The sequence below is a fragment of the Typopeltis vanoorti genome, chromosome 14 (assembly GCF_054136105.1).
Source record: "Typopeltis vanoorti isolate ZY-2024b chromosome 14, IOZ_Tvanoo_1.0, whole genome shotgun sequence".
Taxonomy (NCBI): domain Eukaryota; kingdom Metazoa; phylum Arthropoda; class Arachnida; order Uropygi; family Thelyphonidae; genus Typopeltis; species Typopeltis vanoorti.
The window spans coordinates 107,405,640-107,432,416 of NC_143562.1; the positions used below are offsets into that span (position 1 = coordinate 107,405,640).

The 26,777-nt window shown below is 35.2% G+C and overlaps 1 protein-coding gene across 1 annotated transcript in view; it reads right to left on the minus strand.

Annotated features, from left to right (window-relative positions):
• Nucleotides 1-26,777, minus strand: part of Prosalpha3 (proteasome alpha3 subunit) — a 91,778-nt gene that overhangs the window by 58,884 nt on the left and 6,117 nt on the right. The window contains exons 2-3 of the mRNA XM_090403439.1: nucleotides 21,706-21,868; nucleotides 2,500-2,577 (exon numbers count right to left, since the gene is read on the minus strand). Of these exons, the coding sequence (XP_090259565.1) occupies nucleotides 2,500-2,577; nucleotides 21,706-21,842 (215 nt within the window). The 5' untranslated portion in view covers nucleotides 21,843-21,868. The remainder of the gene's footprint in view (nucleotides 1-2,499; nucleotides 2,578-21,705; nucleotides 21,869-26,777) is intronic.

Consider the following 26,777-nt stretch of genomic DNA (forward strand, 5'->3'; position numbering starts at 1 on the left):
TCTGCTATTTAGATCTCCAACAAGGACCAACTTTTCCTTATTCATTGTGTCAGTTGCTTTTTCTAAAGCCTCAAAAAATTCCTCCACTTCTACCTTAGTAGAGCCTTCTGTGGGACCATAGGCACAAATAAGTCTCATTGTCCAGTTCCCCATTCTCATATTTGCCCACATTACTCTACTTGAGACTGACTGCCATTCAAGAAGATTAGCCTCATATTTTGTATTGAATACTATGGCTACTCCTTCTTTTATTGCTCAGAAAGATCTCACCAGTTTTGGTCTTTTTTGTTTCAGTCACCCCTATTATGTCGATCTGGTACTTATCTAATTCCTCAGCTAGCTCCATTTCTTTGCCATTCAGGCTTCTTACGTTGATAGTACCGATCTTTAACTCTGATGTTGAGTTGGGGTTTGTTTTCAGATTTGTTCCAGTAGCTGACTTTTCGCTGTTCGCCCTGGTTCCCTGGCGAAAACAACGGGGGCCTTGTTTAACCGGGCGACACCCCAGCCGGCATGAAATTTTGTCATGTTGTACCATCATTTTTTATTTTGGTTTAACCAATAAGAATACAATTTGGTCGGCTAAATACCAAATTGCCAGCCCATCCTCGTTAGTTCAGTATCAAAGTAGATACCCAACAGGGTGCACCACGAGAAGGTGAGGATTGGACATTAGGTCAGAAGACCTGGTCGGTTCTCTGCATTCCTTTAAAGGCTATGTGGAGGTCTCCTCTCAGTTATATAGCTTTGACCCTTAAGCACCCCTTTTTGTGGTGAACACTTTTATAGTATATAAGCGAGTTACTGATAAAAACATTAGCATCACAGAATTTAGAGAAAAAAATCGCAAAAGGAATTACACCAAAGGAAAATAATATCACTTCGATTTCAGACAAGGAAAAACATATTTTAGAAGAGGTTGGTACCAGTAATAGGAGAAGATGTACATATTGCTACAAAAAGTTAACCAAAGAACATAATAGAAAATATGCAACATCTAAGGCCACATAAACATGGTGGAAATGTGTTCAGTGCAAAAAATGTTACTGTGTTCGCTGTTTTACTATTGTGCATAACTGTACTTTGTAATTGTTTAGTAATAATTTCACCTAATTATTTTTTTCATATCTATTTCTCTATTGTTTGTCATTTTTTGTTTATTAGTTTTTCAATTTTTTACAAGAAAAATTTATGATTTGACACATTTATAACGACATATATTATAAATAAATATTTAGCACCATTGTTATTGTTTTATTCAACATTAGAAATTGGCCTAAATCAGGTAAAAATAAAACCCCTATAATAGGCCACCTGCTGTACATGTAGTTGAAATCCTACCATGCTAACTATATAAACCTGTTTACCAGGCCCCATATCTCCATTACCCATAAGCATTTCATTTAGATATGAATCACAGGTGAACTACGCACCCTGAAAGAAAAATCTTTATGCGAAGCAAATATGATTCATGCAACGCATTGAAAAAATGTAGTGTGAATCGTATTTGATTTATATGGCTGTCAACGTGTTAATAAAAATCTCTGGATGAGAGAAAGATGCAGAATGTTTTTTACCTTGGGTTTATTATACGTTAAAGATACCAAGAAATTTTATACTTGATTTTAATCCTTTTCCCAAGGAAGAAAAACAGTGTTTTGCATGTGAAATATATTCATGTCTACAGTCCAGAGACATGGAACTTTTTTCCAAGTCACTTCAGGCCTCCAATAAGTGGGGTGGTGGTCTCAACCATGTAATAAAATTCATCTTCCACCTAAAGACAATCTCACACATCAATGCCCACAACTTGTTGGTTGGAGAGTAGATACACTAATCACTTGGTAACCAGGACAGGTTAGGGGGGGACATTTGTTAACATTAATTATACGAACATTTGGGGAAGAGAAGTCAAGATACTCACTTTTTCTGTGAGTGATGATGCAAGAGCCATCAGGATGTGACATGGATAGAAGCAGTGCCGGAAAAGAGTTATAGCCAAATGCTTTGTCAAGAGACCTGAAGGCATGACTGCCATTTGAACAGAATACAAATTTTCTACTTTTGACTCTATTGAAATCAAGCTACACAAGTTTGCACTACTACTTCTGCCAACATATGACAATTGTCATCTACTACTAAAATAGCAAATATAAAATATAATGAAAAAACTACACATAAGAATGTAAGAAAAGAATAAAGAATATAAAAAATATAAAACAGAATATAAAATTAAAATATTAAATTATTTACAGCAATAACTCAAAAAAAAAAAAAATGTTACAGTAGCGAACCCATTAATGTGCAGCAATTCAGTGCTGCATACATAAGACACTTATAAATTATTTACATGAATATTATCATCATAATTCTTATTCTCGTTAGAGCTAATTACAGCATGAAAATGTCTTTAATAATGAAGAATTAATAAAATGTGTAGCATGCAGATAGCGCATTGATGTTAAATATGTAACACAATAAGTAGATAATATTAATTACCTTTGTGCAATCTGCCGTAACTCATTTGTCAGGACATTTGCATCTGAAGTTATTCCTGCTACACTGCAAGCCATATCACTTAAAAAAGAAAATTGATTTTACTTAATTGTTCAAACTATACTTTTTAATGAATATCATATCAACAAAAATTCCGAATTCATAAACAATCTGAGAGCAACTTGCAAATAAAGAAGAACTAAAAACTGTAAGCACACATATATAAAGAAAAGAATGACTGTACAATTTGTAACAATAAAAATTTATCAACAATTAACTAGACAAATTTGAAACCTTCTCTGATAATTGAGTATATGAGTCAATGTAAGAGGAATATAACGTTTTGTGAAGTGGGAATATCAATGAGATTTTCTCTCATGTTAATACTAAAAATCTAGGGTGTCCATAAATTATTCACCTATTTTAAACCTTAATAATTTTTAGTTTATTACCAACTCAACCTTAAATGTGGAGTTGGTAATAAACAAACTCAACATTTCTGTTTTAGTAAAGACTACCATGGCTTAGTCAATACTCAGCCATGGTAGTCTTCAGTAAATCACCATGAGTCCCATTAACAACATGCAGAACATCAAGGTTATACATGATTTTCTTCCTAAAATTAAACAATCAGTGATGGAAGCTAATGTCTCTTCAATTCTTGATGTATTTAACCTTCTTTGCATGCACTCTGCCCTTTATGTAGCCTCAAAAAAAGAAATCCAGAGGCATGATATCTGGTAATATCTTGCTTAATCCAATGAGAAAGAAACTAGTTTTCTTTGAGAAATTTGTGTGCTTCTAATACCAGTATGCAGTGTTCTACTTGCTGAAAGAATACATAGGGCTACATATATCCTCAAGCTGAGATGCAGCATACAATTCAACCGTATCTAGGTTGTAGCTGTAGCCTTCACAGTGTTCTCATGGAAGAAAAACGGTCCAATCATGTGTATGGGAGAGAGTAAGGGAAATTTTATCTTCAGACTGTCACGTTCGTGTTCAATAAATTGATGTGATTTTCTTATCCTTCCCATGTACAGCAATTATGACTGTTGACTATATCAGATGGAATGTTGCTGCATCACTGAAAAATGACTGTTCCAAAATGCTCATCAATACAGTCAAAAATGTTAACAGCAAACTATCCATTGTTTTCTTGTATAGCGAGACCCGTGGAGTTGCTGTAATTAAATATTTACACGTGTTGCACAGTAAAACTATTCACTGGAGTTTCAAGTTTTACTGTGGAACACATATATGCTAACTAGTAATACTGGTTAGTTAGCATATATGCACTGCTTAATGTGGTATTTGCAGATGGATACATGCTAACTAACTAGTATTATTAGAACTGCTTGGAGTTGAGCAACACTGAAGCAAAGGGAACTGAGATATATTTTAAATACCATAATACTGCAATTCTTAAGAAGTTACACAGAAATAATATTATACTATGTCTATTCATAAGTATTCCTATACGATATATTATCCTAATGTGCAATTGTTGTACTAATGGCTGCCATGTTGTCACTTGAGTTTCACTTTGAATCTTGGTAATGTTAGTCGTATCAGTTGCAAAGTTTTTGGAACAGCAATCACTGGGAAATGTGAATGCTAGCTAGCAGGCATGAGAGGAAAGAAGAAAAAACTGCTGAGTTAAATTCTGCGATCTAAGAAAACTTTTTATATGTACCTTTATCTAATCTCCAAGGAGAAACGAAACTATGAATTGAATTGAATACTGAATGACAGTACAAAGTATCAACTTGGATCTTTTATGAGAATGTTATGCTCAATTGACAAGTGACATATGTTCTATGAAGACAAAGTCTGCAGCAAATTTCTTTTTCTTGAAGGTGCCTTTGAAATTGTTCAATTAAATGTACTCCTATTATCAAAAGGATTATCTTCATACTTACTTCAGAATATGAAAAATATATGTTTTCCAATCAAACTTGCTTGCAAGAAGAAGATATATACAAGCATAATAATAATCAAGTGAGATCTTTATTTCTTATTGTATTCCAAGGAAGTTGAAGGGTAAAAACAGACAATGAATGAATGAATGAGCAGAAACAATAAAAAAATGAAGGAAGATAGAGAGACAGAGGACAGTGAATATTAATTTAAAAAAAGATTTTTTTTTATGGTATTTGATGTTATTCCTCAGAAATGAACTGAGTCAGTGAGTAAGAGAATTTTCTTTGAGATCATATGATGTAATTTTTAAAATGGTCATATAGTTATTTTATTGTACAATGAAACCTGTGGAGAATTCATGACCAAACAAACACACGTAATAACCACAATAATAAGGTTTGTTTTAATAAGTAAATATTTCACGGGGTGGCTGAAACAAAAAAGACCAAAACTGGTGAGATCTTTCTGAGCAATAAATACAAAACGTTATATTCAGGCAATGACAATCAAGGAAAAGAAGGAGTAGCCATAGTATTCAACACAAAATACGAGGCTAATCTTCTTGAATGGCAGTCAGTCTCAAGTAGAGTAATGTGGGCAAATATGAGAATGGGGAACTGGAAAATGAGACTTATTTGTGCCTATGGTCCCACAGAAGGTTCTACTAAGGTAGAAGTGGAGGAATTTTTTGAGGCTTTAGAAAAAGCAACTGACACAATGAAAAAGGAAAGGTTTGTCCTTGTTGGAGATCTAAATAGCAGAGTAGGAAATGATTGTGAGACATACAATAATATTTTGGGAAAATTTGGAGAAAAGAGCAAAGTTAATAATAATGGCAAATATCTGTTGGATTTCTGCTCAGGACATGGACTGGTTATTACAAACACCATGTTCCAACATAAAAATGTGCAGAAATTCACACTGAGAGAAGAGGCTAGGAATAAGAAAAGTCTCATTGACTATGTTATTGTTGATAGTGATGTTTTCTCCCTGGTGCAGGACACCAGAGTGTACAGAGGATTTGAAATTGGAAGTGATCACTATTTAGTCTTGAGCAGGATAAAATTGAATTTCATATTGAAAAGAATAACATGTAAGAAAGTTTTAAAGCGAATAAAAGTTGAGCAGCTCTCAGATGTGAACTGTAGATAAAATACAGAAAGATTACTGAAAACAAAATGAAAGAGTTTGAGAACAGGAATCAAACCTTGGAGATTCAGTGGCAAACTCTGAAGAAAATATTGATTGATTCTGCCAGAGAGGCATGTGGTGAGGTTGTGTGCAAGGATAAAAAAATCAGAACTCCCTGGTGGACACAGGAAGTTAAAGAGGCAGTGAAGGAAAAGAAGAAAGCATATCAAAAGTTCCTGGCAAATAAGTCAGCTTTTACTCTTACAGAATACAGACAAATGTAAGAAAGCTAAACAGTGTGTAAAACTAGCTAAACAAAAGTCATGGAAGGACTTTGGCAAGAATATAGAAAATAAATATCAAGAAGGTGGCAAAATATTCTGGAGGTTGTTGAAGAAGCTTAGGAATGGAGGAAAGAGTGCTGTAAAAGGAGTTAGAGATGATAAGGGTGACATGAAAACAGGAGAAAAAGATATCCTTGAAGTATGGAGTAATTACTTTGAAAAACTGCTAAATGAAACAAGCAGTGATGACAGCACAGTGATAAAAAGCACTGACCAGGCAAAATCGACCGAAATGCTGAAGTATGGTGGTATAAAAGTCTTACAGTGGCTGCACTGCATAGTTCAGAAAGCCTGGACAGAGGGATGAATTCCCGATGAGTGGAGTAGAGCTCTCATAGTACCCATATATAAAAAGGGAAATAAAACTGAATGTGAGAATTACAGAGGTATTTCCCTACTGAGTGTTCCTGGCAAGATCTATGCAAGTATACTTGAGAAACGGTTGAGAAGAATTGTGGAAGAAAAGCTTGGTGAAGAACAAGCTGGATTTCAGGCCAAGTAGAGGCTGCCAGGATCAGATCTTCACTTTACGACAAATAGTCGAGAAAGCATGGGAATATAACAAAGATCTGTATTTAAGTTTTGTCGATTTGGAAAAGGCATATGACAAGGTGCCAAGAGAGAAGCTATTCAATACGCTGCAGTTATATGGTGTCAATGGAGCATTATATCAAGCAATACTTAGTCTTTATTTGATTTGTAAGTCAGCAGTTAGAATTGAAGTACAGGAAGATGGCTTAATGTTAAATCTGGTGTGAGACAAGGATGTACATTATCCCCTCTGTTATTCATTATCTATATGGATCACATTATGAAGGAAAGTAGTATTAAACCTGATATCAAAATTGGAGATGTTAATGTCAGCTCTTTGCTTTATGTGGATGATGTTATACTTCTAAATAAATCTGCTACAAGTCTGCAAGATTCTCTGACTAAATTGAATAACTGTTGTAAAATATATGGTATGAAGGTCAGCAATAAAAAGACAAAGACAATGAAAATAAGCAGAATCATTGAAAATGTCAACTGCGTTGTGAATGGAGAACCTGTGGAACAAGTAAAACATTTCAGCTACTTAGGCACGATTTTTACTGAAGATGGTAAGTTAAATATAGAAATAGACAATAGAATCAGCAAAGCTGGTATGGTGGGAAGTCAATTGAATAAATTCATATGGAATAAGAGAGAAATTAGTCGGAACACTAAATTAGCTGTATATAAGACAGTGTTCAAACCAGTTTTAACTTATGGATCTGAGAACTGGGTCAGAAGTAAAACACTTGACCAAAGACTAGAGACCGCAGATATGAGAGTCCTGAGAAAGATTAGAGATGAACAGATGGCATCAATGGCAATATCATATTAGAAACGAGGATATTAGGAAAGAACTTGACATTGTCAGCATCCAGGAATGCGTTAGGAGAGGTAGTCTCAAGTGATATGGTCACTTAAATAGAATGGGAGAGGAAAGATTAGCAAAACAAGTGTTCTCTGCCAGGTTGGCAGCAAAACGACCCAGAGGAAGACCAAGATATAGGTGGATTGATACGGTACAAAGGGCCTTAGACGATAGAAATATAAGATCTGATAATGTTGGAGTCTTGACAAGTAACAGACTGATTTGGAGGAAAATTGTAGATAGGAAGTTAGTAATGATGTAATTTTTTCATGTAGTACTGTTATATCCTGTACACCCCTTGAGGGTACATGGCAGGAATTTGATGATGATGATATTTCATCCTAAGTATCATAGGACATTGTCAATACAGTTAATTCAAACAATTCAGTATTGTTTGAATTAACTGTACTGATTATGTCCTATGATAGGATGAAATATTTACTTATTAAAACTTATTGCTGTAGTGTGTTTGTTTAGTCATATAGTTATGTTTTGTATAAATAAGAATTTAATTATATAAGATAGTAGGAAATTAATTTTTACTAACTGAAACTGTGCAGAGAATATCACTTGTTAATTTGCTTTAAAAGGATAAAAAGAATCATTTAATATACTAAATTGTATCTGCACACACACAAATTTACAGAAAATATTTTATTTTTTTATGCTTAAGCTGCATTCTTTGGAAAACACAGCATGCTGATTTTGAAATCAATGCACCATCACAGGTACAAATCTGAAACCTAACCAACCAATAAACAAAATAAAATTATATATAAATAATTATTATTTTGGTAAAATCAATAAAATAACTAGTTAACTTACTCTCCATGAATGCCTATTAACATAACCCTCACATATAGAAAATGTGAGGGTTTAACAGTTTACAGTATCAATAATTTTTATCCAACCATGCTATTTTTTTTTAGGACCTATACACATCAGATCTTGCTTTTTGTCTTGTAAACTATATTAATTATATAAACCTATCTTCTGGATCTTTCCCCCAACCAATTTTGCTTAAAATAACCGTTTTTCACTATTTCATCTCCAGTTTTCATTCAACAATACAATACCACTTTGGATTAGTTCTAAATTACATCCTGATTATTGCTTCGTCAATGCCAAATGTATTCCTCAAGAGATATACAGGATACTGTGGCAGCACAAGATGATTAAGTTTACATTATTAGTTCAATTATTTGCCAAGACTTGAATACTATCAAATATTTATCAGTCTTCTAAGACACTTCTAAGAATATTATCAACACAACTCAACATCTTATTCCTGCCATCAACACACCAAATACTTTTCTTTACTATCCCTTTCCTCTCCCATTCTGTTTAAGTAACCATACAACCACAGATTATAATTAGCTTCCGATACTGTCAACACTATACTTTGGTATTCAAAGGCACTAACTGCTTCAATCCATTTAGATCTAAACCAGGGGTTCCCAACCTGGGGATACGGGAAGCTTGTCCAGGGGGTATGGTGAATAGCAGGTAAATAAGCATATTATGCTATTAATATATTCTAAAAATAGTTATGTTATTAACATTTTCAGGCTATTCCATGTTGGTACTGCCTGTCAGTCACACCAGCAACATTTCAGGTCTCTTTTCAGACACGGACACAGTGAGGTTGCACAGACTTTTTTCTCACTGCACAGTCCGATAACTCAAAATGCCAGGTTAAGATTCAAGATAGCTAGCGAAATTGCCAGATCGGTGCTCCCTCGAGGCTCGCCTCCGTGACATCTGCACCTCCTGCGCATGCGCGTGACGTACTGTATGGTACACATTCCAAATGCTTCATTTCAACATGCTCACCATACACAGGTTTTAGTGATAAACATAGGTTAGCTAAATTACTTTTGCCGACTTCACTTTTGCTGACTAAATTTTAATCTAATCGTAAGTAGCTCATAGTTTATTTTTAGCCTATTCTAAAAATGAAAGGATAGATCAAGATTTAAATACATTAAAATATTATTTATTTTTTAGCTTATTTTTAAAATGAAAGGTTAGATCAGGATTTATATACAAAAAAATATTATTTTTGTAGACCCAAGGTATGACCACACCAAAGAAACATTGTTACCAACCTTCATATGTGCAATATGGTTTTACTTTTGTACTTGACAAAGAAGGTGTGCAAAAGCCGCAGTGCTACATTTGCTCCAAGATATTCAGCAATGGCAATATGAAGCCATCAAAATTGAGAGTGTTTCAGAATCTTCAGAATGTTTACCCTGAACATTCTAAGAAGTCATAGTCCTCATTTAGAATAAAATGAGCACGATTTGGTAAGAATATCACACTTCATGACCATGGATTTATTACTCCGAAGAAGCCAGCACTGGAGGCTTCTTCGGGGTAATGAATAAACACTGGAGTTATCACGCCGCATTGAGGGTCGCCAAAGAAAAGAAACCACATACAATTGCTGAGACATTAGTGAAGCCGTGTGCTATGGACATGGTTGAGTTGATGTGTGGTAAAGAAGCGAAAGAGAAAATTGCACAAATACCATTATCAAATAATACAATTTGTGATCGGATTCGAGAAATGTCAGAAGACATGTGTACGGGTAGTGGAGGAAATCAAGAAAAATCCGGCAAGAATTAGTTTACAGTTGGATGAATCAACTGATGTCTCTAAATGCACACAGCTTCTTGTTTTTACTAGATATATACATCAGAATGAAATAAAAGAGGAATTTCTTTTTTGTAAACCCTTGAAAGAAACAACAAAGGCACTGGACATTATGAATTTGGTGATTGATTTTTTTTATTCAAATGGCCTTTCAAGGGAATTAGTAGAATCTATTTGTACTGACGATTCTCCCACTATGTTGGGGAAAAAAACCAGGTTTCACCACTTTAGTTAAAGAAATCAACCCAAATATTTTTATAAGCCATTGCATCCTTCACTGGTATGCTTTAGCATCTGAAACACTTCCACATAATTTGAAAGCCGTTTTGGATGTTGTTGTTCAAGTTGTGAATTTAACAAAGCAAAAGCACTGAATCACCGTGTGTTTAAATCTTTGTGTGAAGAGATTGGAGCAGATCATATTATACTGCTGCTTCATACAGAAGTATAAAGTTTGTTGAAATTAATTGAAATTTTTTTAGTCAAAAAAAGAATCTGCTTTTGCTTCATATTTCAAAGATCCAAACTTTGAGATTTCTCTGGCTTATCTTTCTAATGTATTTGGAATTCTTAATTCTGTGAACATTTCACTGCAAGGTACAGATGTCATTCTCGCAGAGGCTGAAGAAAAGATACAATCATTTCAAGAAAAATTGACTCTCTGGAGAAGAAGGGTGGAGTTAGGTAACTTTGCCAATTTCAAATCTCTTGATGAAATCACTTCAGATCCGGCATATGAACTAAAACAGGAAGTTCATGATAGCATTATATTGCATTTAAAAACTTTGAAAGAGGCACTTGCAAGAATAATTCCTCCTGACCAAATGAATGAAGTCTGGATATGTAACCCTTTTCATATTGATTTAGAAAAAATCAGTGACAACGACCCAGTGAAAGACAAGCTAATTGATCTCTGCAATTAAAAGAAACTCCGAATTGAATTCCAATCAATGAAGTTACAAAATTTTTGGTGTACATTTGGAGAAGAATATCTCGTTATCACCAAATGTGCTTACATGGCTATAATTCCATTTATAAACAACTTATCTATGTGAATCAGGATTCTCAGTTCTGTTTTCAATCAAGTCCAAAACAAGAAACAAACTGGAGCCTGAACATGATATGCGGGTATCTATTTCAAAAACTGTACCAAGAATAAAACTGTTGGTGGATAAGAAAGAATCAAGGGTCTCACTAGTCGATTTTACTGCAGTTTAATAAAGATTTTACAATTTCATGATCGTGTAATTGATTTATTTACCGAATAAAGCTTTCATATAAAAACTTAATGACTGTTTATTTCTTATATTCTTTGAATCTGTATGGTAAACTTAAGAATTTATTTCTTATTATAATGAATAAGGGGTATCGGATAATTTACTAAAAGCCAAGGGGGTACGGGGACCAAAAAGGTTGGGAAAACCTAATCTAAACATTACTCTGGGTCTTTTTCCTGTTATCCAGGCATCAAATATTTGTTTTGCTTTGAACAATGGAAACATTAACTGCACTCTCAAAATAGAGAACCTATAAAATAAGCAAAATATTTCAGCTATTTAGGCACAGGAAAGTGATCACTATATTGTGTAAAGAGTGGGAGAATGGTAGTGCAGTAGACCTTGGGATATGAACAGTTAAGCATATGAAAGAAGGTTTAGAAGAGAGTGAGATTATTGTCAAACATTGATTCAACAATTTGGTTCTCTCCAACTGGTTTACCCACTACCCAGAGAATACCACTGACTGCTGAAGTTGCTCATAAGAAGTTATATGGAGATCAGAGAAAATAATTGAAATATAAAATGACTAAGGTCTGTCTGAGTCAGAACCAGGGGTAAGCATATGGAACATTGAATCAACGTTTCCTTCACAGTTTACACATTTTAAGACATTATTTTAATGTGCTGCAATAGGCACTGATAGTAAGCCAAAAGAAGTGCCTTTTTTGCCTTATAAGACACACCGTTGTATTGGATGCATCACATTTTACATGATGAATTTTTGAAAAAAATAAAAAATAAATAAAATTCTTGCAGTATAAGATGCACGAATTATGCATTAAATTTTTCATGTAAATATTAATTTTTTTTATTTCAAATTTTAATATGTATTATCCATTTATTAGATAAAAAAACAATTATTCTTAAAAATAATCAAATCATTAAAAAAATCTAACATATAATAATAAAAACAAAGTAATTTTTATAAATTTCGTTAATCTTCTTTTATTCATTCTCTAAATTTTCTGAACTTGATTCTTCATCAGAAACCAAGTAATCACTGTCGTGAAATAAGTAATGCTCTGTACCGTCAAGATAATTACTAATGCCGCACTTTTGAAAAGATTTTATAATAATTTTAGGTTTCACTTCATTCCACAAACTCTTTACCCATCTGCACACCTGAGAAATTGTGGCCTTCTTTCTCCTACCTGTAGATATTTCCTCAAAATTTGGAGATTGCATCCAATTGACTCATTTTTCCCTCATAAATCTTTAAACCGGTTTTTTTTTGTAATAGATTTCAGTTTGATATGAACACAGATGATTAAAATAACTATTTATTAACTTAAAAGCTAATATTTCGCTGGTATTATATCCAGCATCTTGAGCACACAACACAAAGTTTGTTACAAATGCAAAACAACCACAATCCGGTGTAACAGTGGGACTAGTAAAAGTAATTGCAGCGTGCAACACAAGACTAAAGTCCTAATATGGCGCCATCTAGGAAAAAAATAAAAAATAAAAAAAAATTCAAAGTTTTGAAATAGCAGTCCAAATGATAGTCTTGGAAATTTGAAAAAATGAAATAAAATAAAAGTAATAAATATTAATTTGGTCTTAAGATGACTGTCTCCCAAATCTTTGGTAGATTTATACAGCCATACTTGTTAAGGTTTGGAGTATGTTTTAAGGCTTCTGTTGATTCCAGGAACAACCTCTCTGACTTGTAGAAGCTTCTGTGCATTACTGATTGAAACACTTAACTTACTAAATTCACAATTTCCCCCAGATATATTTCAGCTATTTAAATTCACAGTACAGATAGGTTATTTTACTTGGAAAGGGAAAATATACAAACAATTAGATGGGACAGCTATGGGTTCGCCCCTTTCTCCCCCCCTTAGCCAATTTCTACATAGAACATCTGGAAAAATTAGCTATCAACACAGCCACTCTCAAACCTAGTCTCTGGCTACGCTATGTTGATGATGTGTTTGCTATTTGGCAACATGGCCCAGACACATTGAATACATTTTTAGTGCATCCAAATAGCCATCACCCTAAAATCCACTTTACAATGGAACTAGAAGCCAATGATTGCATACCCTTCCTGGACACACTGATCACACGTCTTCCAGAAGGTTCCTTATCATTTTCGGTTTATAGAAAACCCACACATACAGGTAGATACTTACACAAACAATCGCACAATCACCCTTCTCAACAATATGGTATCTTAAAAACACCAACCCATAGAGCTAGAGCAATCTGTTCCAATGACATTGCTCTCACTACTGAACTTTCTCACCTACGACACACCTTAACCAACGGTTATAATCCCCATAAAATAGATAACATACTAAATGCTACCCAGAAATTCCCTCTATCTACCACAGAAGACTACAACATCCCATACATTAAAGGCACATCTGAAAAGATATCTAGGGTGCTTAACAAACACCAACTACGCACAGTATTTAAACCTTATGTAAAATTGGCAATTCTCATCTGTTCACCTAAGGACAAATACACTCCTTTATCACATCCAGGAGTCTATGAAGTGCCCTGTTCTTGCCATCAAGCCTACTACGGACATCCGCCTCAGTGAACACAAAAAATATATCCGACACCTTCGCTATGGCAAGTCGTGTCTGGCAGACCATGCTTTGGATACCCCTATACACAGGATCAATTGGAAAGAAACAAAAGTAATGCACAGAAGCTTCTACAAGTCAGAGAGGTTGTTCCTGGAATCAACAGAAGCCTTAAAACATACTCCAAACCTTAACAAGTATGGCTGTATAAATCTACCAAAGATTTGGGTGACAGTCATCTTAAGACCAAATTAATATTTATTACTTTTATTTTATTTCATTTTTTCAAACTTTCTAAGACTATCATTTGGACTACTATTCCAAAACTTTGATTTTTTTTTTTTTTTTAAACCTAGATGGCACCATATTAGGACTTTAGTCTTGTGTTGCATGCTGCAATTACTTTTACTAGCCCCAGTATTACACCGGATTGTGGTTGCTTTGCATTTGTAACAAACTTTGTGTTGTGTGCTCTGAAGATGCTGGATATAATACCAGTGAAATATTAGCTTTTAAGTTAATAAATAGTTATTTTCTTAATCATCTGTGTTCATATCAAACCGTGAAATCTATTACAAAAATGTCTGACGAACATATAAACCTATCCACGCGTTTAAACTGGTTTGCTTATTGATACATCTAAAGATTGAAGTGCAGAGGCGAGGCCTCCTGGCATTACAGCAATTTTTGTGTTCATTTTGCAAAGATCATTCTTAACAGCATCTAAGCTGATCCCATGCTAACAAAGCAGGTTTTTTAATGTGAACTGCCAGGACGTCCAGACACCTTTTTTTATCCATAACTTCATCCATCCATCCTTTTGGATGAATATGAATGTAAACTCTTTTGGGAAGTTTTTCTTAAAGTGTCCATTGTATTTTTTCTAAAAATTAAAAAAATTTGGCAACACTGTTCCATCTACACAACACTACAAAACAACAGTATAATAGGTTTTTTCATGACCAGAAATTTTAACAATAATATTTTTTTTACACTTGGAGTCAATTCCAGAGGAATGGAGAAAAAGTATTCTCGTCCCAATCTACAAAGGAAGAGATGTTCAAGACTGTGGCAACTATAGAGGAATCAAGCTGATGTCACACACATTAAAAATATGGGAAAGTAAATGAAGCAAGGTTACGGCAGGAAACGAAAATTGGTGAGGAGCAGTTTGGATTTATGCCAGGAAGAGGGACAACGGATGCAATATTTGCGCTAAGGCGATTGATGGAGAAATATAGAGAGATGCAAGTGGATCTGCACATGGTGTTTATAGACCTGGAAAAGGCATACGACAGAGTGGCCAGGCAGGAGGTATGGAGGTGTATGAGGAAGAAGGGGTGTCGGAGAAGTACGTGAGGTTGGTGAAGGAGATGTATGAGGGAACAGAAACTCAGGTCAGGTCTAGTGTCAGCATGACAGAAGGGTTCCCTATTGTCGTAGGGCTACACCAAGGGTCAGCTCTGAGCCCCTACCTCTTTGACCTGGTCATGGATGTACTAGTGAAGGATGTCAAGAAGGAGGCATCATGGAGCATGCTGTTTGCTGTTTGCCGATGCAAATCATCCCGAGAGAAGCTTGAAAATACTCTGGAAGAGTGGAGAAAGGCATTGGAGGAGAGTGGCATGAGAATTAACCGGGTGAAGACTGAATATATGTCAACGGGGAGTGATGAGGATATCATCATACGACTCCAGGGTGAAAGACTAATTTCAGGGAAGAAATTCAAGTACCTTGGGTCGGTTGTCGAGAGGAATGGGTGACCTGGATGAGGAAATACAGCACCAAATAACATGCGGTTGGATGAATTGGAGGAATATGAGCGGGGTCCTGTGCGACAAGAGAGCGAGTTGTAAGAGGAAAGGAAAGCTCTATAAGATGGTGGTGAGGCCGGCGATGCTCCATGGTGCGGAGACGTGGCCTATAACCAAGGCACAGGAGAGGAAGATGGAGGTAGCAGAGATGCGGATGTTGAGATGGATGAGTGGTGTGACAAAGAAGGACAGGATAAGGAATGACTACATCAGAGGGACGGTTAAGGTGGGACCAATTGGCAAGAAGATACAAGAAAGTAGGCTGAGGTGGTTTGGACATGTTGAGAGGAAGGGTGAGGAGTATGTTGGTAAATGAGTGGAGTATATGGAGTTGGAGGGAAGGAGGAAAAGAGGCAGGCCCAAGCTCAGGTGGAGGGATAAGATGACAGAGGATCTTAGGGAGAAAGGATGGAGTCCAAAGGATGCTCTGGACCGGAGAACTTGGAAGAGGAAGGTTAAAGATTGGTGCGCCGACCCCGTTTAACATGGGATAAGGCAGAGTGAAAGAAGAAGAAGTCAATAGTTTTGTTTGAGGACACATCAAAAATCAGAGGCACTTCATCCATATTAGTTATCTATGAAATTTCAAAATTGTCTTGTTTTCTAGCATTTATGATGAATCTGTGAAATTCAATTTTATTTTAAAATTTGTCTAGCATTTTTTATGATATTTTCGTTTTTACATAGATGCATAAATCATTTCTCTTCATAAATCTAAAGTGCTATCCATGATGGCACTTTAGATTTATTGGCTGTTTTACCGGATTTCTATGTTTTTTTTTTTTTGGCAAATTCAAAAAATTTGATAAACAAATGCAATTTGTGGTTAAAGGTGTCGAAGAGAATGCACTAGTTTTTGCGCAACATTTATGTTATTGATATAAATGACATCATGAACACATTATAGCAGGAGTAACTGATAACCAGTGCAGAGGGAAGGGGATAAGAGTTTTGATTCTAAGTGGGCAAGAAAAAGTTCTACTAGTGTTCTAGCCCATTGGAAGACTGAAAACCTGTTCATAAATACTATTATTGTATTAAAAAAAAATGCTGAAATTTTTGTTAATCAATGCCAGGATATCTTCAAGTGATGATTTTGCATGCTCATTAATTTCAGATAATTTGTGAGTAGCATATGAAAGTAAAGCAGAATAGGGAGATAAGATACCACCATAGCTTGTTGACAAACCATAATAAAATCTTAGATATTGTCCATTAAAGATACCAAGAAATTATATACTTGGTTTTAATTCTTTACCCAAGGAAGAAAAACAATGTTTTGCAGCAAAATATATTCAGGTCTGAGTATTTGTATACAGAGGCTAGTGATTCACATCTCTTGCCTTAGTGTGTATCCCATAATGCAAAGCACACACCCTTTCGAACATGTAAAATGTTATGCATTTTACACACCTCAGTAAAGGTTGAAACCTTTACTGAGGTCTTATCAGTGTGACCCAGACCCAGGAGAGATACCAAGGTTGAAATAATGTAGAAGTGATATACAGGGTGTTCGGGATAAATTTGACAGTTTCGTAAGGAAAAAGAAAATCTTCTTTGTATCTATTAAATTTAATGAATTGACAAAAAAACATTACAGGCAGAGTTAATTACAATACTATCAACAAGATTTACTCAAAATAACCACCATTAGCATCGATCACAGCTTCAATTCTGCTTCGGAACCTCGAACAAGCTGATGCTACAGTCTCCCTGGGAAGGGCCGCAAAAACTGTTTTAATTTTATCCATTAACTGGGCTTTTGTATTACTGGAAGTGCGATTGGTGTCTTTTTCAACTGCGCCCCATACAAAATAATCCATGGGGTTAAGGTCTGGGGAGTTTGGAGGCCAAACATTTGGACTGGTGAAGTCGTAGAAATTTTCAGACAACCATTTTTGACTTTTCCCAGAGGTGTGGCAAGGGGCCGAATCCTGCTGCCATACATACGGCCTACCATTGGCTACCCTTGTTATCCAGGGCTTGACTACAGTTAGCAACTCCACGAACAAAGCCCGAATTCCAATGCCAGGGTTCTTCAACACCTGTTCCTGCAGATTTGCGAGGAATTCTGCTGTACGAACGCAATCAGATCGTCTGCTAGGGATCTTTCTTCTTGCTACATCCTCGTAGTCACCATTGCAAGTCTCTAGTTCATGCCTGATTGTTTTTACTGTATTCAGGGAGCATTGGGCAGCAGTCGTAATATCCTTATTTTGATGGCGGGCACAAATCATCATGATACAAGTTATTCTCTTCCATGATTCAGGTGGGTTCCAGCTATCCATCCTTTCTGACATCTTGTATATGAATGAAGAAGGGTCCAAACTTTTAAATGAAGAGAAGTGTGTGTTAATACATGTAACTTACGGAAAAATATAATTAATTATAAATATGTCAAATTTATCCCGAACACCCTGTATATCTCACATACTAAGGCAAGTGATGTGAAGTCATTAGCACTATATACAAGTAGCTCAGCCATGAATATTTTGAAATGAAAAACGTTGTTTCGCTTCCTTGGGTAAAGGATTAAAACCAAGTATATAATTTCTTGGTATCTTTAATGTATAATAGAACCAAGGTGAAAGCCTTAGATATTGTCAATGATCCCACACAAAAGATTTATGATAGCGATTCGACTCATTATAAAACAATCAAAATTTTTACAACAATTTAAAAAAAAAAAAAATCACTTCTTGTATTAGGTCTTCCCATTTGTGGTTCTGCCAGGAAGCAAATACAGGTCACTGTATGTGTGTCCACCCAGCAAGATGTCTTCCTAAACCACTACCTCCACTATGTGTCCCCTTCACAGATATTAGAAGGGCGATGAGTCCCTAGTTCTCAACAAATCAGAGCACGAATAATAACTTTAGAAAGAATTTAGAATTCAGATCATCGAATTTAGTTTTTGAATAAATTCTATATAATTTTTTGTTACATGTGTAAGACATTATTATTATTATTATTATCTGAGACCTCCATGGAGTCAAGGACTCATCAACAATGGAAACACCTGATACCTCTAATATCTATGAAATGTACACTTAAGGTGGAGGTAGTGCACTTGTTTGGGGAAGCATCATCTTGGGTGGACAAGTTGACCTGTATGTGGTTCCTAGTGGAAGCACAAATGTAACAACTTATACAGATAAGGTCCTGGACCCCTATGTTCATCCATATGCAGGTGTGATAGGGAAGACATTTATCTTACAAGATGATAATGCTTAACCTCAGCGAGCAAAGCTCCTAGACTAATATCTTCAAGAAGAGTATCATACGTATGGACTGGCCAGTCAGGTCACCTGACCTTAGTCCTATTGATCATGTCTCATGGGATGCTCTAGGTAGATGTCTCGCTGCTGCTCTTAACCCCCTTGTTGGACTTAGGAGAGCTGGCAGGAGCAGTGACTGTTGTTACTAAACTGAGCTCCTGGAAACCATTATAAACATTATGAAACATTGTTGAGTGCTGTCCATATTTCTTATTGAGGCACTTTGAGAATCTCATTCTGACCAGTCTTCATGTACCTTTTTACTGAATTAAGCTATTTATTTACAATTTTTGTGGACGTTTCTTTCACATCTCATATCACACCGTTTTTCAGTGAATTGAAAAACCGTATGATGAAAAATTCATCATAAGTTTTTGAATTATCGTGAGTTCTCTCCCTGTTACTTAATTAGAAGCTCAGAAATGGAGGAAAGATTGCTATAAAAGGAATTACAGATGATTAAGTGACATGAAAACAGGAGAAAAAGGTATCCTTGAAGTATGGAGTAATTAATTCGAAAAATTGCTAAATAAAACAAGCAGTGATAGTACAGTGGTAAAAAACACTCAACAGGTATACAGTCAGGAATACATATCCATACTTGAAGTAGAAAAAGCCATCAAAGGCTTGAAATGTGGAAAGGCACCACCACGAGTAGATGATATTCGACCAGAAATGCTGAAGTATGGTGGTCTAAAAGTCTTATAGTGGTTGTGGTTGCACTGCATAGTTCAGAAGGCCTGGACAGAGGGGCAAATTCCTGATGATTGGAGTAGAGCCATCTCATAGTACCCATATATAAAATGGGAAATAAAACTGAATGTGAGAATTACAGAGGTATTTCCCTACTGAGTGTTCCTGGTAAGATTTAAGCCAGTATACTTGAGAAACAGTTGAGAAGAATTGTGGAAGAAAAGCTTGGTGAAGAACAAGCTGGATTCAGGCCAAACAGAGGCTGTCAGGATCAGATCTTCACTTTATGACAAATAGTGGAGAAATCATGGGAATATAACAAGGATCTATATTTAAGTTTTGTCGATTTGGAAAAGGCACATGACAAGGTGCCAAGAGAGAAGCTATTCAATATGCTACAGTTATATGGTGTCAATGGGACATTATATCAAGCAATACTTAGTCTGTATTTGAGTTGTAAGTCAGCACTTAGAATTGAAGTACAGGAAGATGGTTTAATGCTAAATCTGGAGTGAGACAAGTATGTACATTATCACCTCTGTTATTCATTATCTATATGGATGAAGGAAAGTGGTATTAAACCTGATATCAAAATTGGAGATGTTAATGTCAGCTCTTTGCTTTATGTGGATGATGTTATACTTCTAAATAAATCCGCTACAAGTCTGCAAGATTCTCTGACTAAATTGAATAACTGTTGTAAAATATATGGTATGAAGGTCAGCAATAAAAAGACAAAGACAATGAAAATAGGCAGAATCATTGAAAATGTCAACTGCGTTGTGAATGGAGAACCTGTGGAACAAGTAAAACATTTCAGCTACTTAGGCACGATTTTTACTGAAGATGGTAAGTTAAATATAGAAATAGACAATAGAATCAGCAAAGCTGGTATGGTGGGAAGTCAATTGAATAAATTCATATGGAATAAGAGAGAAATTAATCGGAACACTAAATTAGCTGTATATAAGACAGTGTTCAAACCAGTTTTAACTTATGGATCTGAGGGCTGGATCAGAAGTAAAACACTTGACCAAAGACTAGAGACCACAGATATGAGAGTCCTGAGAAAGATTAGAGGTGTGAACAGATGGCATCAATGGCAACATCATATTAAAAATGGGGATATTAGGAAAGAACTTGATATTGTAAGCATCCAGGAATGTGTTAGCAGAGCTAATCTCAAGTGGTATGGTCACTTAAACAGAATGGGCAAGGAAAGATTAACAAAACAAGTGTTCTCTGCCAGGGCAGGAAAACGACCCAGAGGAAGACCAAGATATAGGCGGATTGATATGGTACAAAGTGCCTTAGACGATAGAAATATAAGAACTGATAAGGTTGGAGTCTTGACAAGTAACAAACTGATTTGGAGGAAAATGGAAGATAGGTAGTTAGTAATGATGTAAATTTTTCATATAGTATTATCATATCCTGTACACCCCTTGAGGGTGCATGGCAGGAATTTGATGATGATGTATATGGAATTGGTATTACAAATTTACGACGAAATTAAGCAATAAAAAGAGAAAAAAATATTAAAACAGACAGGAGACAGAAAACACCAACTGCATTCTCAATAAAGAACTTAGAAAACAAATAAAATTTTTCCACTATTTAGGTACTATTTTTGGTGAAGATGGCAAACTGAATGTGAAAATATTATGGGAATAAACAGATGGAATCAATCGCAGCATCACATTAAGAATGAAGATATTAGAAAGGAACTTAACATTGTTATTTCACAATGTGTGGGCAGAGCTAATCTGCCCGCATATTGTGGGAGCAGATTTGCTCTGCCCAGTGATCACTTAAACAGGTGTGTTCACTTAAACAGAATGGGTGAGAAAATGTCAGAACTAGAGTTTGATGTCAAGATGGCAGGCAAAAGACCCGGAGAAAGATGAAGTCGAGGTGTACAGATTACAGCAAGAAGTTCCCTTGAAAAGTGAAAAATAAATTCTGAAATTACTGGAGTTCTGATAAATATCAAACTAATTTGGAGAAAACTGTTGGTAAGAAGTTAGTCATAATGTAAACTTAATCACAGTACCATGATAATATTTTGCATACGATGTGAGGATACATAAAATAATTAGATTTTGTTTTCCCCCACCTCATAAAGTAACACGATATATTTTACACTTACTCATGGAGTTTGTATATCTTTTCTGCAGTAAACACTTCATCAAGAAGTTTATTGGTATTTCGTCTCTCAGCAGCTAGCACAATACCATCAGAAGCCAAAATCCCTAAGCAAGTACCAGCATGCCCAATTGCTTCCATTGCATATTCTACTTGATATAATCTTCCTAAAAGAATTCAATAAAAGGACACATTAAAAAGCGTAAAAGTATTTAAATCTTGATTAAAAAAGTGATGTAATATTAGATAACAGAATAAGCAGCATATTCAATAAAGGAAATGCAGATCCAGTTAGGGCACTAATATCAGCTTCTGATCAACAAATATATGATAATCTAATGCACTGTCACTATTTTATTTGATATTGGAAGCTTTTTAAGAAAATGATGCATCACTGAACAAAAAACTTTTTAATAAAGCTGTTTCCTATGTATTTAATTTTTGTGTGAGAAGAACAACTTGAAATTTAAAATAAACACAATGCAAAGTATTCAGAGTGATGTAAAATATTTATGATCAATTTATGTACTTGATATTAAAAATATTATAATACTGTTATTTTGAACTGTTAAAGAATAAAACAGGACATATTTTGAAAAACTAATAATTCTACATAATCACTAATTACATTCATGTATGCCGTCACAAGGAAATTAGACTTTAAATACCATAGGCTTCGTTACCATCAAATATGTACTTTGTATATTCTCAAGGAATGTGTTTACATGACTACCAACTTCCTATCAACAACTTTCCTCCATATTAATATTTTATTTTTCAGGACTTCCAATTAATTTTTCTCAGACTCCTAATATCAATAGATTCTTCTTATTTCTAATCCAACATTCAAATGCATAGTATAAACTGGTTAAAAATTCTATACTGTAAGGAAGTAGTGATAGCATTAGACACCAAACATGAAGAGAAACTTCTTTATTGGAAGGTAGTATCAAGTATAGTTATGTGTGGACATACTTCCGAATGGAGAAATGGACAATGAAACTTATTGTTCCTAAAGAAGAAGGAATTTTTCCAGTTATTATGGCAAACAGCTGACAAAAAAAAAAAGTGGCCCCTGTTAGAGATCTAAACAGAAGAGTAAGAAATGAATTTCACCAGACAGAAAAGAAATGTTTTGGGACAATTTTGGAGAAAAGGACAAGGCTAATACTAATTGTAAGTATCAGCTGGATTTCTGCTCAAGATACGCACTAGTAATTACTAACACCATGTTGCAACATAAATATATAAACAAGTTTGCATGGAGAGAGAGAGAGAGAAGACAAGAAATAAGAAAAGCCTTACTGACTATATCACTGTTGACAGATATTCTCATGCTGGCTCAGTATAAAAGGGTGTACAAAGGGATATGAAATTAAAAGTTCCCATTACTTAGTTCTAAGTAGGATAAAAATTAATACCACATTGGAAAGAACAGTATGTAAGAAAGTTTTAAAAAGAATTAGAGTTGAGCAGCTTTTACAAGTAAACTGTAGTAGCCTCAACTATACAAAAACTATTGAAGAAAAACTGAAATAGTCTGAAAACCAGAACCAAACCTTAGAGTTTAAGTAGCAAACACTGAATTTGAGTGATTCAACTACAGAGACATGTGGTAAAGTTGCGAGCAGGGATAGAAGGATAAGAACACCATGGTGCAGCGTTTCTCAACCTTTCAAAGCTCAAGGACCAGTAAAATGCCTAAAACAATTCTACAGACCACTAGTTATGTAATTTTTTTTAAAAACCTATGTGGGGATTACCAACATTTGGGAAAAACTGTGCCATTTATAACATAATAAATCTAAAAGCATGTTAATTAAATTGGAACTAAACTATTAAAAGTGTACCATCATTGAACAAAGTTTTAATTTTTATTAAACAATTAAATACTGTAATATGAAATAATTATGTTACTTGAGAGTTTATTTTTCACTTGGTTAAACTATAATAAGTTTAGTTTAATCCTTTATCCAAGTGTGAGCAAACAAAGTTTGCACCTGAAAGTATCTTCAGGACTGGGGTAAGGTAGTACAACACCGGGCAACCTGTTGCAAAGGTAGAGAAAGCTCTCTCATCACTCCTATCTCAGTATCTCCCATAATGCAAAGCGCATCTCCTTGCGGATATGTGTAATGCTATGCATTAAGGCAAGGGCCACTACCCATACTGGTTTCGACCTTTATTGAGGTCTCATCAGTGGGAGCCAGGAAACCTCAATAAAGGTCGAAACCGGTATGGGTAGTGGCCCTTGCCTTAATGCATAGCATTACACATATCCGCAAGGAGATGCGCTTTGCATTATGGGAGATACTGAGATAGGAGTGATGAGCGAGCTTTCTCCACCTTTGCAACAAGCTGCCTGGTGTTGTACTACCTTACCCCAGTCCTGAAGATACTTTCAGGTGCAAACTTTGTTTGCTCACACTTGGATAAAGGATTAAACTAAACTTATTATAATTATGTTACTTATTATGATGATTTTCAATGCTTCTTCAGATAATTCGGAAAATTCACTTCTCACTGAAGGCGAGCCAGAATCGAGCCAAACCAAGATCATGGAATTGCACTTTAAGTCCACTGTCACTTCAAAACTCAACTGTTCTTTTATCGATAACGAAAGGTCATTCTCATCACTGTAAGCCTGAAATGGATCGTGAACCCACAGAAATTTCTTATAAAAGTTATTCGGTAAATGTTTTTCAAAATTCTGTTCCAGAGTTTTGAGGTGATCACAAACCCTTTCCAGAAACTCAGAATCAACAAAAATATCATTTTCCACTAAAAAGGATTCCAATGTTGAAAAAGGGGCAAATTGTCTGTCTTTTACATAACTAATCCAAAACACCAGTTTTTTTTTTTCTTTTCTTGAGTACCTTTATTTTGTCGTAGGCATCAAGAACAGTTAAAGAATTTTCCTGAAGGGAGAGATTTAGTTCATTTAATTTCGAAAAAATGTCTGAAAGATAGGATAGTGTTGATAACCATGCTTCGTCAACGAGGAATGCAAAATCATACGTTCATTTACAAACAGTAAAACTTCGTGCCTTAATTGAAATAACCCTGTTAGTGCTTTGCCCCTGGAAAGTCAGCGAATTTCAGAATGATGCAAAAGTTGTATATGTTAACTGCCCATTTCATCGCAAAGTACTGAAAATAACCTATTATTTAACGGTAGAGTCTTAATAAAATTAACTAGCTTTACAAGTGTTGTATAGCACAGTTTTAAATTCTGTGGCATTCCTTTGGAGGCAAACGGTTCCCGATGTATGAAACAATATACCCAATTGATATCCAGAGCTACTTCCTTGTCCTTAGAAACAACCCCACTAGGCCTGCCTGTAAGGTCGCGAACTCCATCCGAATAGAAGCCCATACATTTTTCCCACTGGATCCCTTCGTGTATTATGTAATTATTGAGAGTATGAAATATTTCTTCTCCAGTTGTTTGGGATGACAAAGTTCTACAAAACAGAATATCGTCATGACCGTTGTTACCATGCGCATATCATACGTTGCATATTAACTGCGCATCATTTGTAACATCAGTAGTCTCGTAACGCATAATAAGGGCTCTTCTTAACTCTTTCAATTAACTGAGATTCTATGTCACCTGCCATATCATTAATTCTGTGACCGACAGCATCATTTGAAAGAGGAATAATCAAATTAACATCTTTTAGTATCTTGTTGCCAAAAGTAGTTTTTACCACATCTTTTATAGATGGAAGTAGTAAGTTTTCCTGATAGAATGAGATTTCCCTGTTTTCGCTATGTGCAAACTTAAGACATAGGAGGCTTTCAGTGCCTTGCTATTAATCAAGGAAAGATACATGAATAAGAGATGGGACTTTTTTAATTTTGGTGTTAAGAAATCTCATATTGAAGGTGTCTGTGATGCACACCATGGTGGATGAATCACAAATAGTGATTCATCCACCTCAAGCCTGAAGAGTGATCTCCAGGATGTACAAAAGGAGGGGAAAACTACCAGCACGCAGAAGAAAAAGTCTGCATTCACTCGTAAATACATGGTCAGCTATTTAAAATTTGGTTACATACAATGTCCTCACACTGACCAACTGCCACGATTTCAATGTATCATTTGTGCTACTGTTCTGGGAAATGAAGCCATTGCGACTTACCCGACATCTCAACAACATCCCGACCTAGTCAACAAACCCATTGAGTTCCTTAAGAGTAAAAGAGATGCACTTAAAACAGAAAAGAAAATTATTTCCCAAGCTTCAACCACTGACAATTCACTTCTGACGGCATCCTGTTTAATATCATTACAGATAGCTAAATGTAAAAAACCTAATCCCATTGCGAAGAACTCATTAAGCCTTCTTTGATTGTTGTATGTAATGAAGTATTAGGACAGTCTACAGCAAGTAAAATGAAAGACATCCCATTGTTGAATGATTCAGTTGAAAGGCAGATATCTGATATGACAGAAGATACAGAAATGTAACTCACTGAAAAAATTAATAAATCGAAATTGTTCGCATTACAACTGGACGAATCTGCAGATATTCAGAACAGCATTTTACTTACATATGTACGATATATATACTAGTCATGAAGAGACATGAAGGAAGACATTTTGAGTGTTTCTGAACTACCTACACACACTACCAGCAGTGAAATTTTCAAAGGTTTTAAATGGTTTCATTGAAAAGAAAGGTCTCAAATAGAAAAATTGTGTTGGAGTTAGTATTGAAGGCACTGCCTGTCTTACAGGTAAAAATTCAGGTTTAGTCACTAAAATTAAGGATATGGCAGGCAATACCTTATTGTCAATGCATTGCTACATTCATAGGCAAAACCTGGCTTCCAAAAAAATGGCACCTGAGCTTAATGAAGTCTCCTGTCTCAATTGTTAAACTTTTAAACTTATTAATTATATAAAAAAGTGCTTTAAATACAAGACTGTTAAAAGCATTGTGCAATGAAATGGGCTCCGATTCAAAATCTTCTTTTCCATTCGGAAGTTCGTTGGCTGTCCTACAGTAAAGTTCTCAAGAGGTTATATGAACTCCAAAAGGAAGTCGAGCTGTTTCTAATTGATAAGAA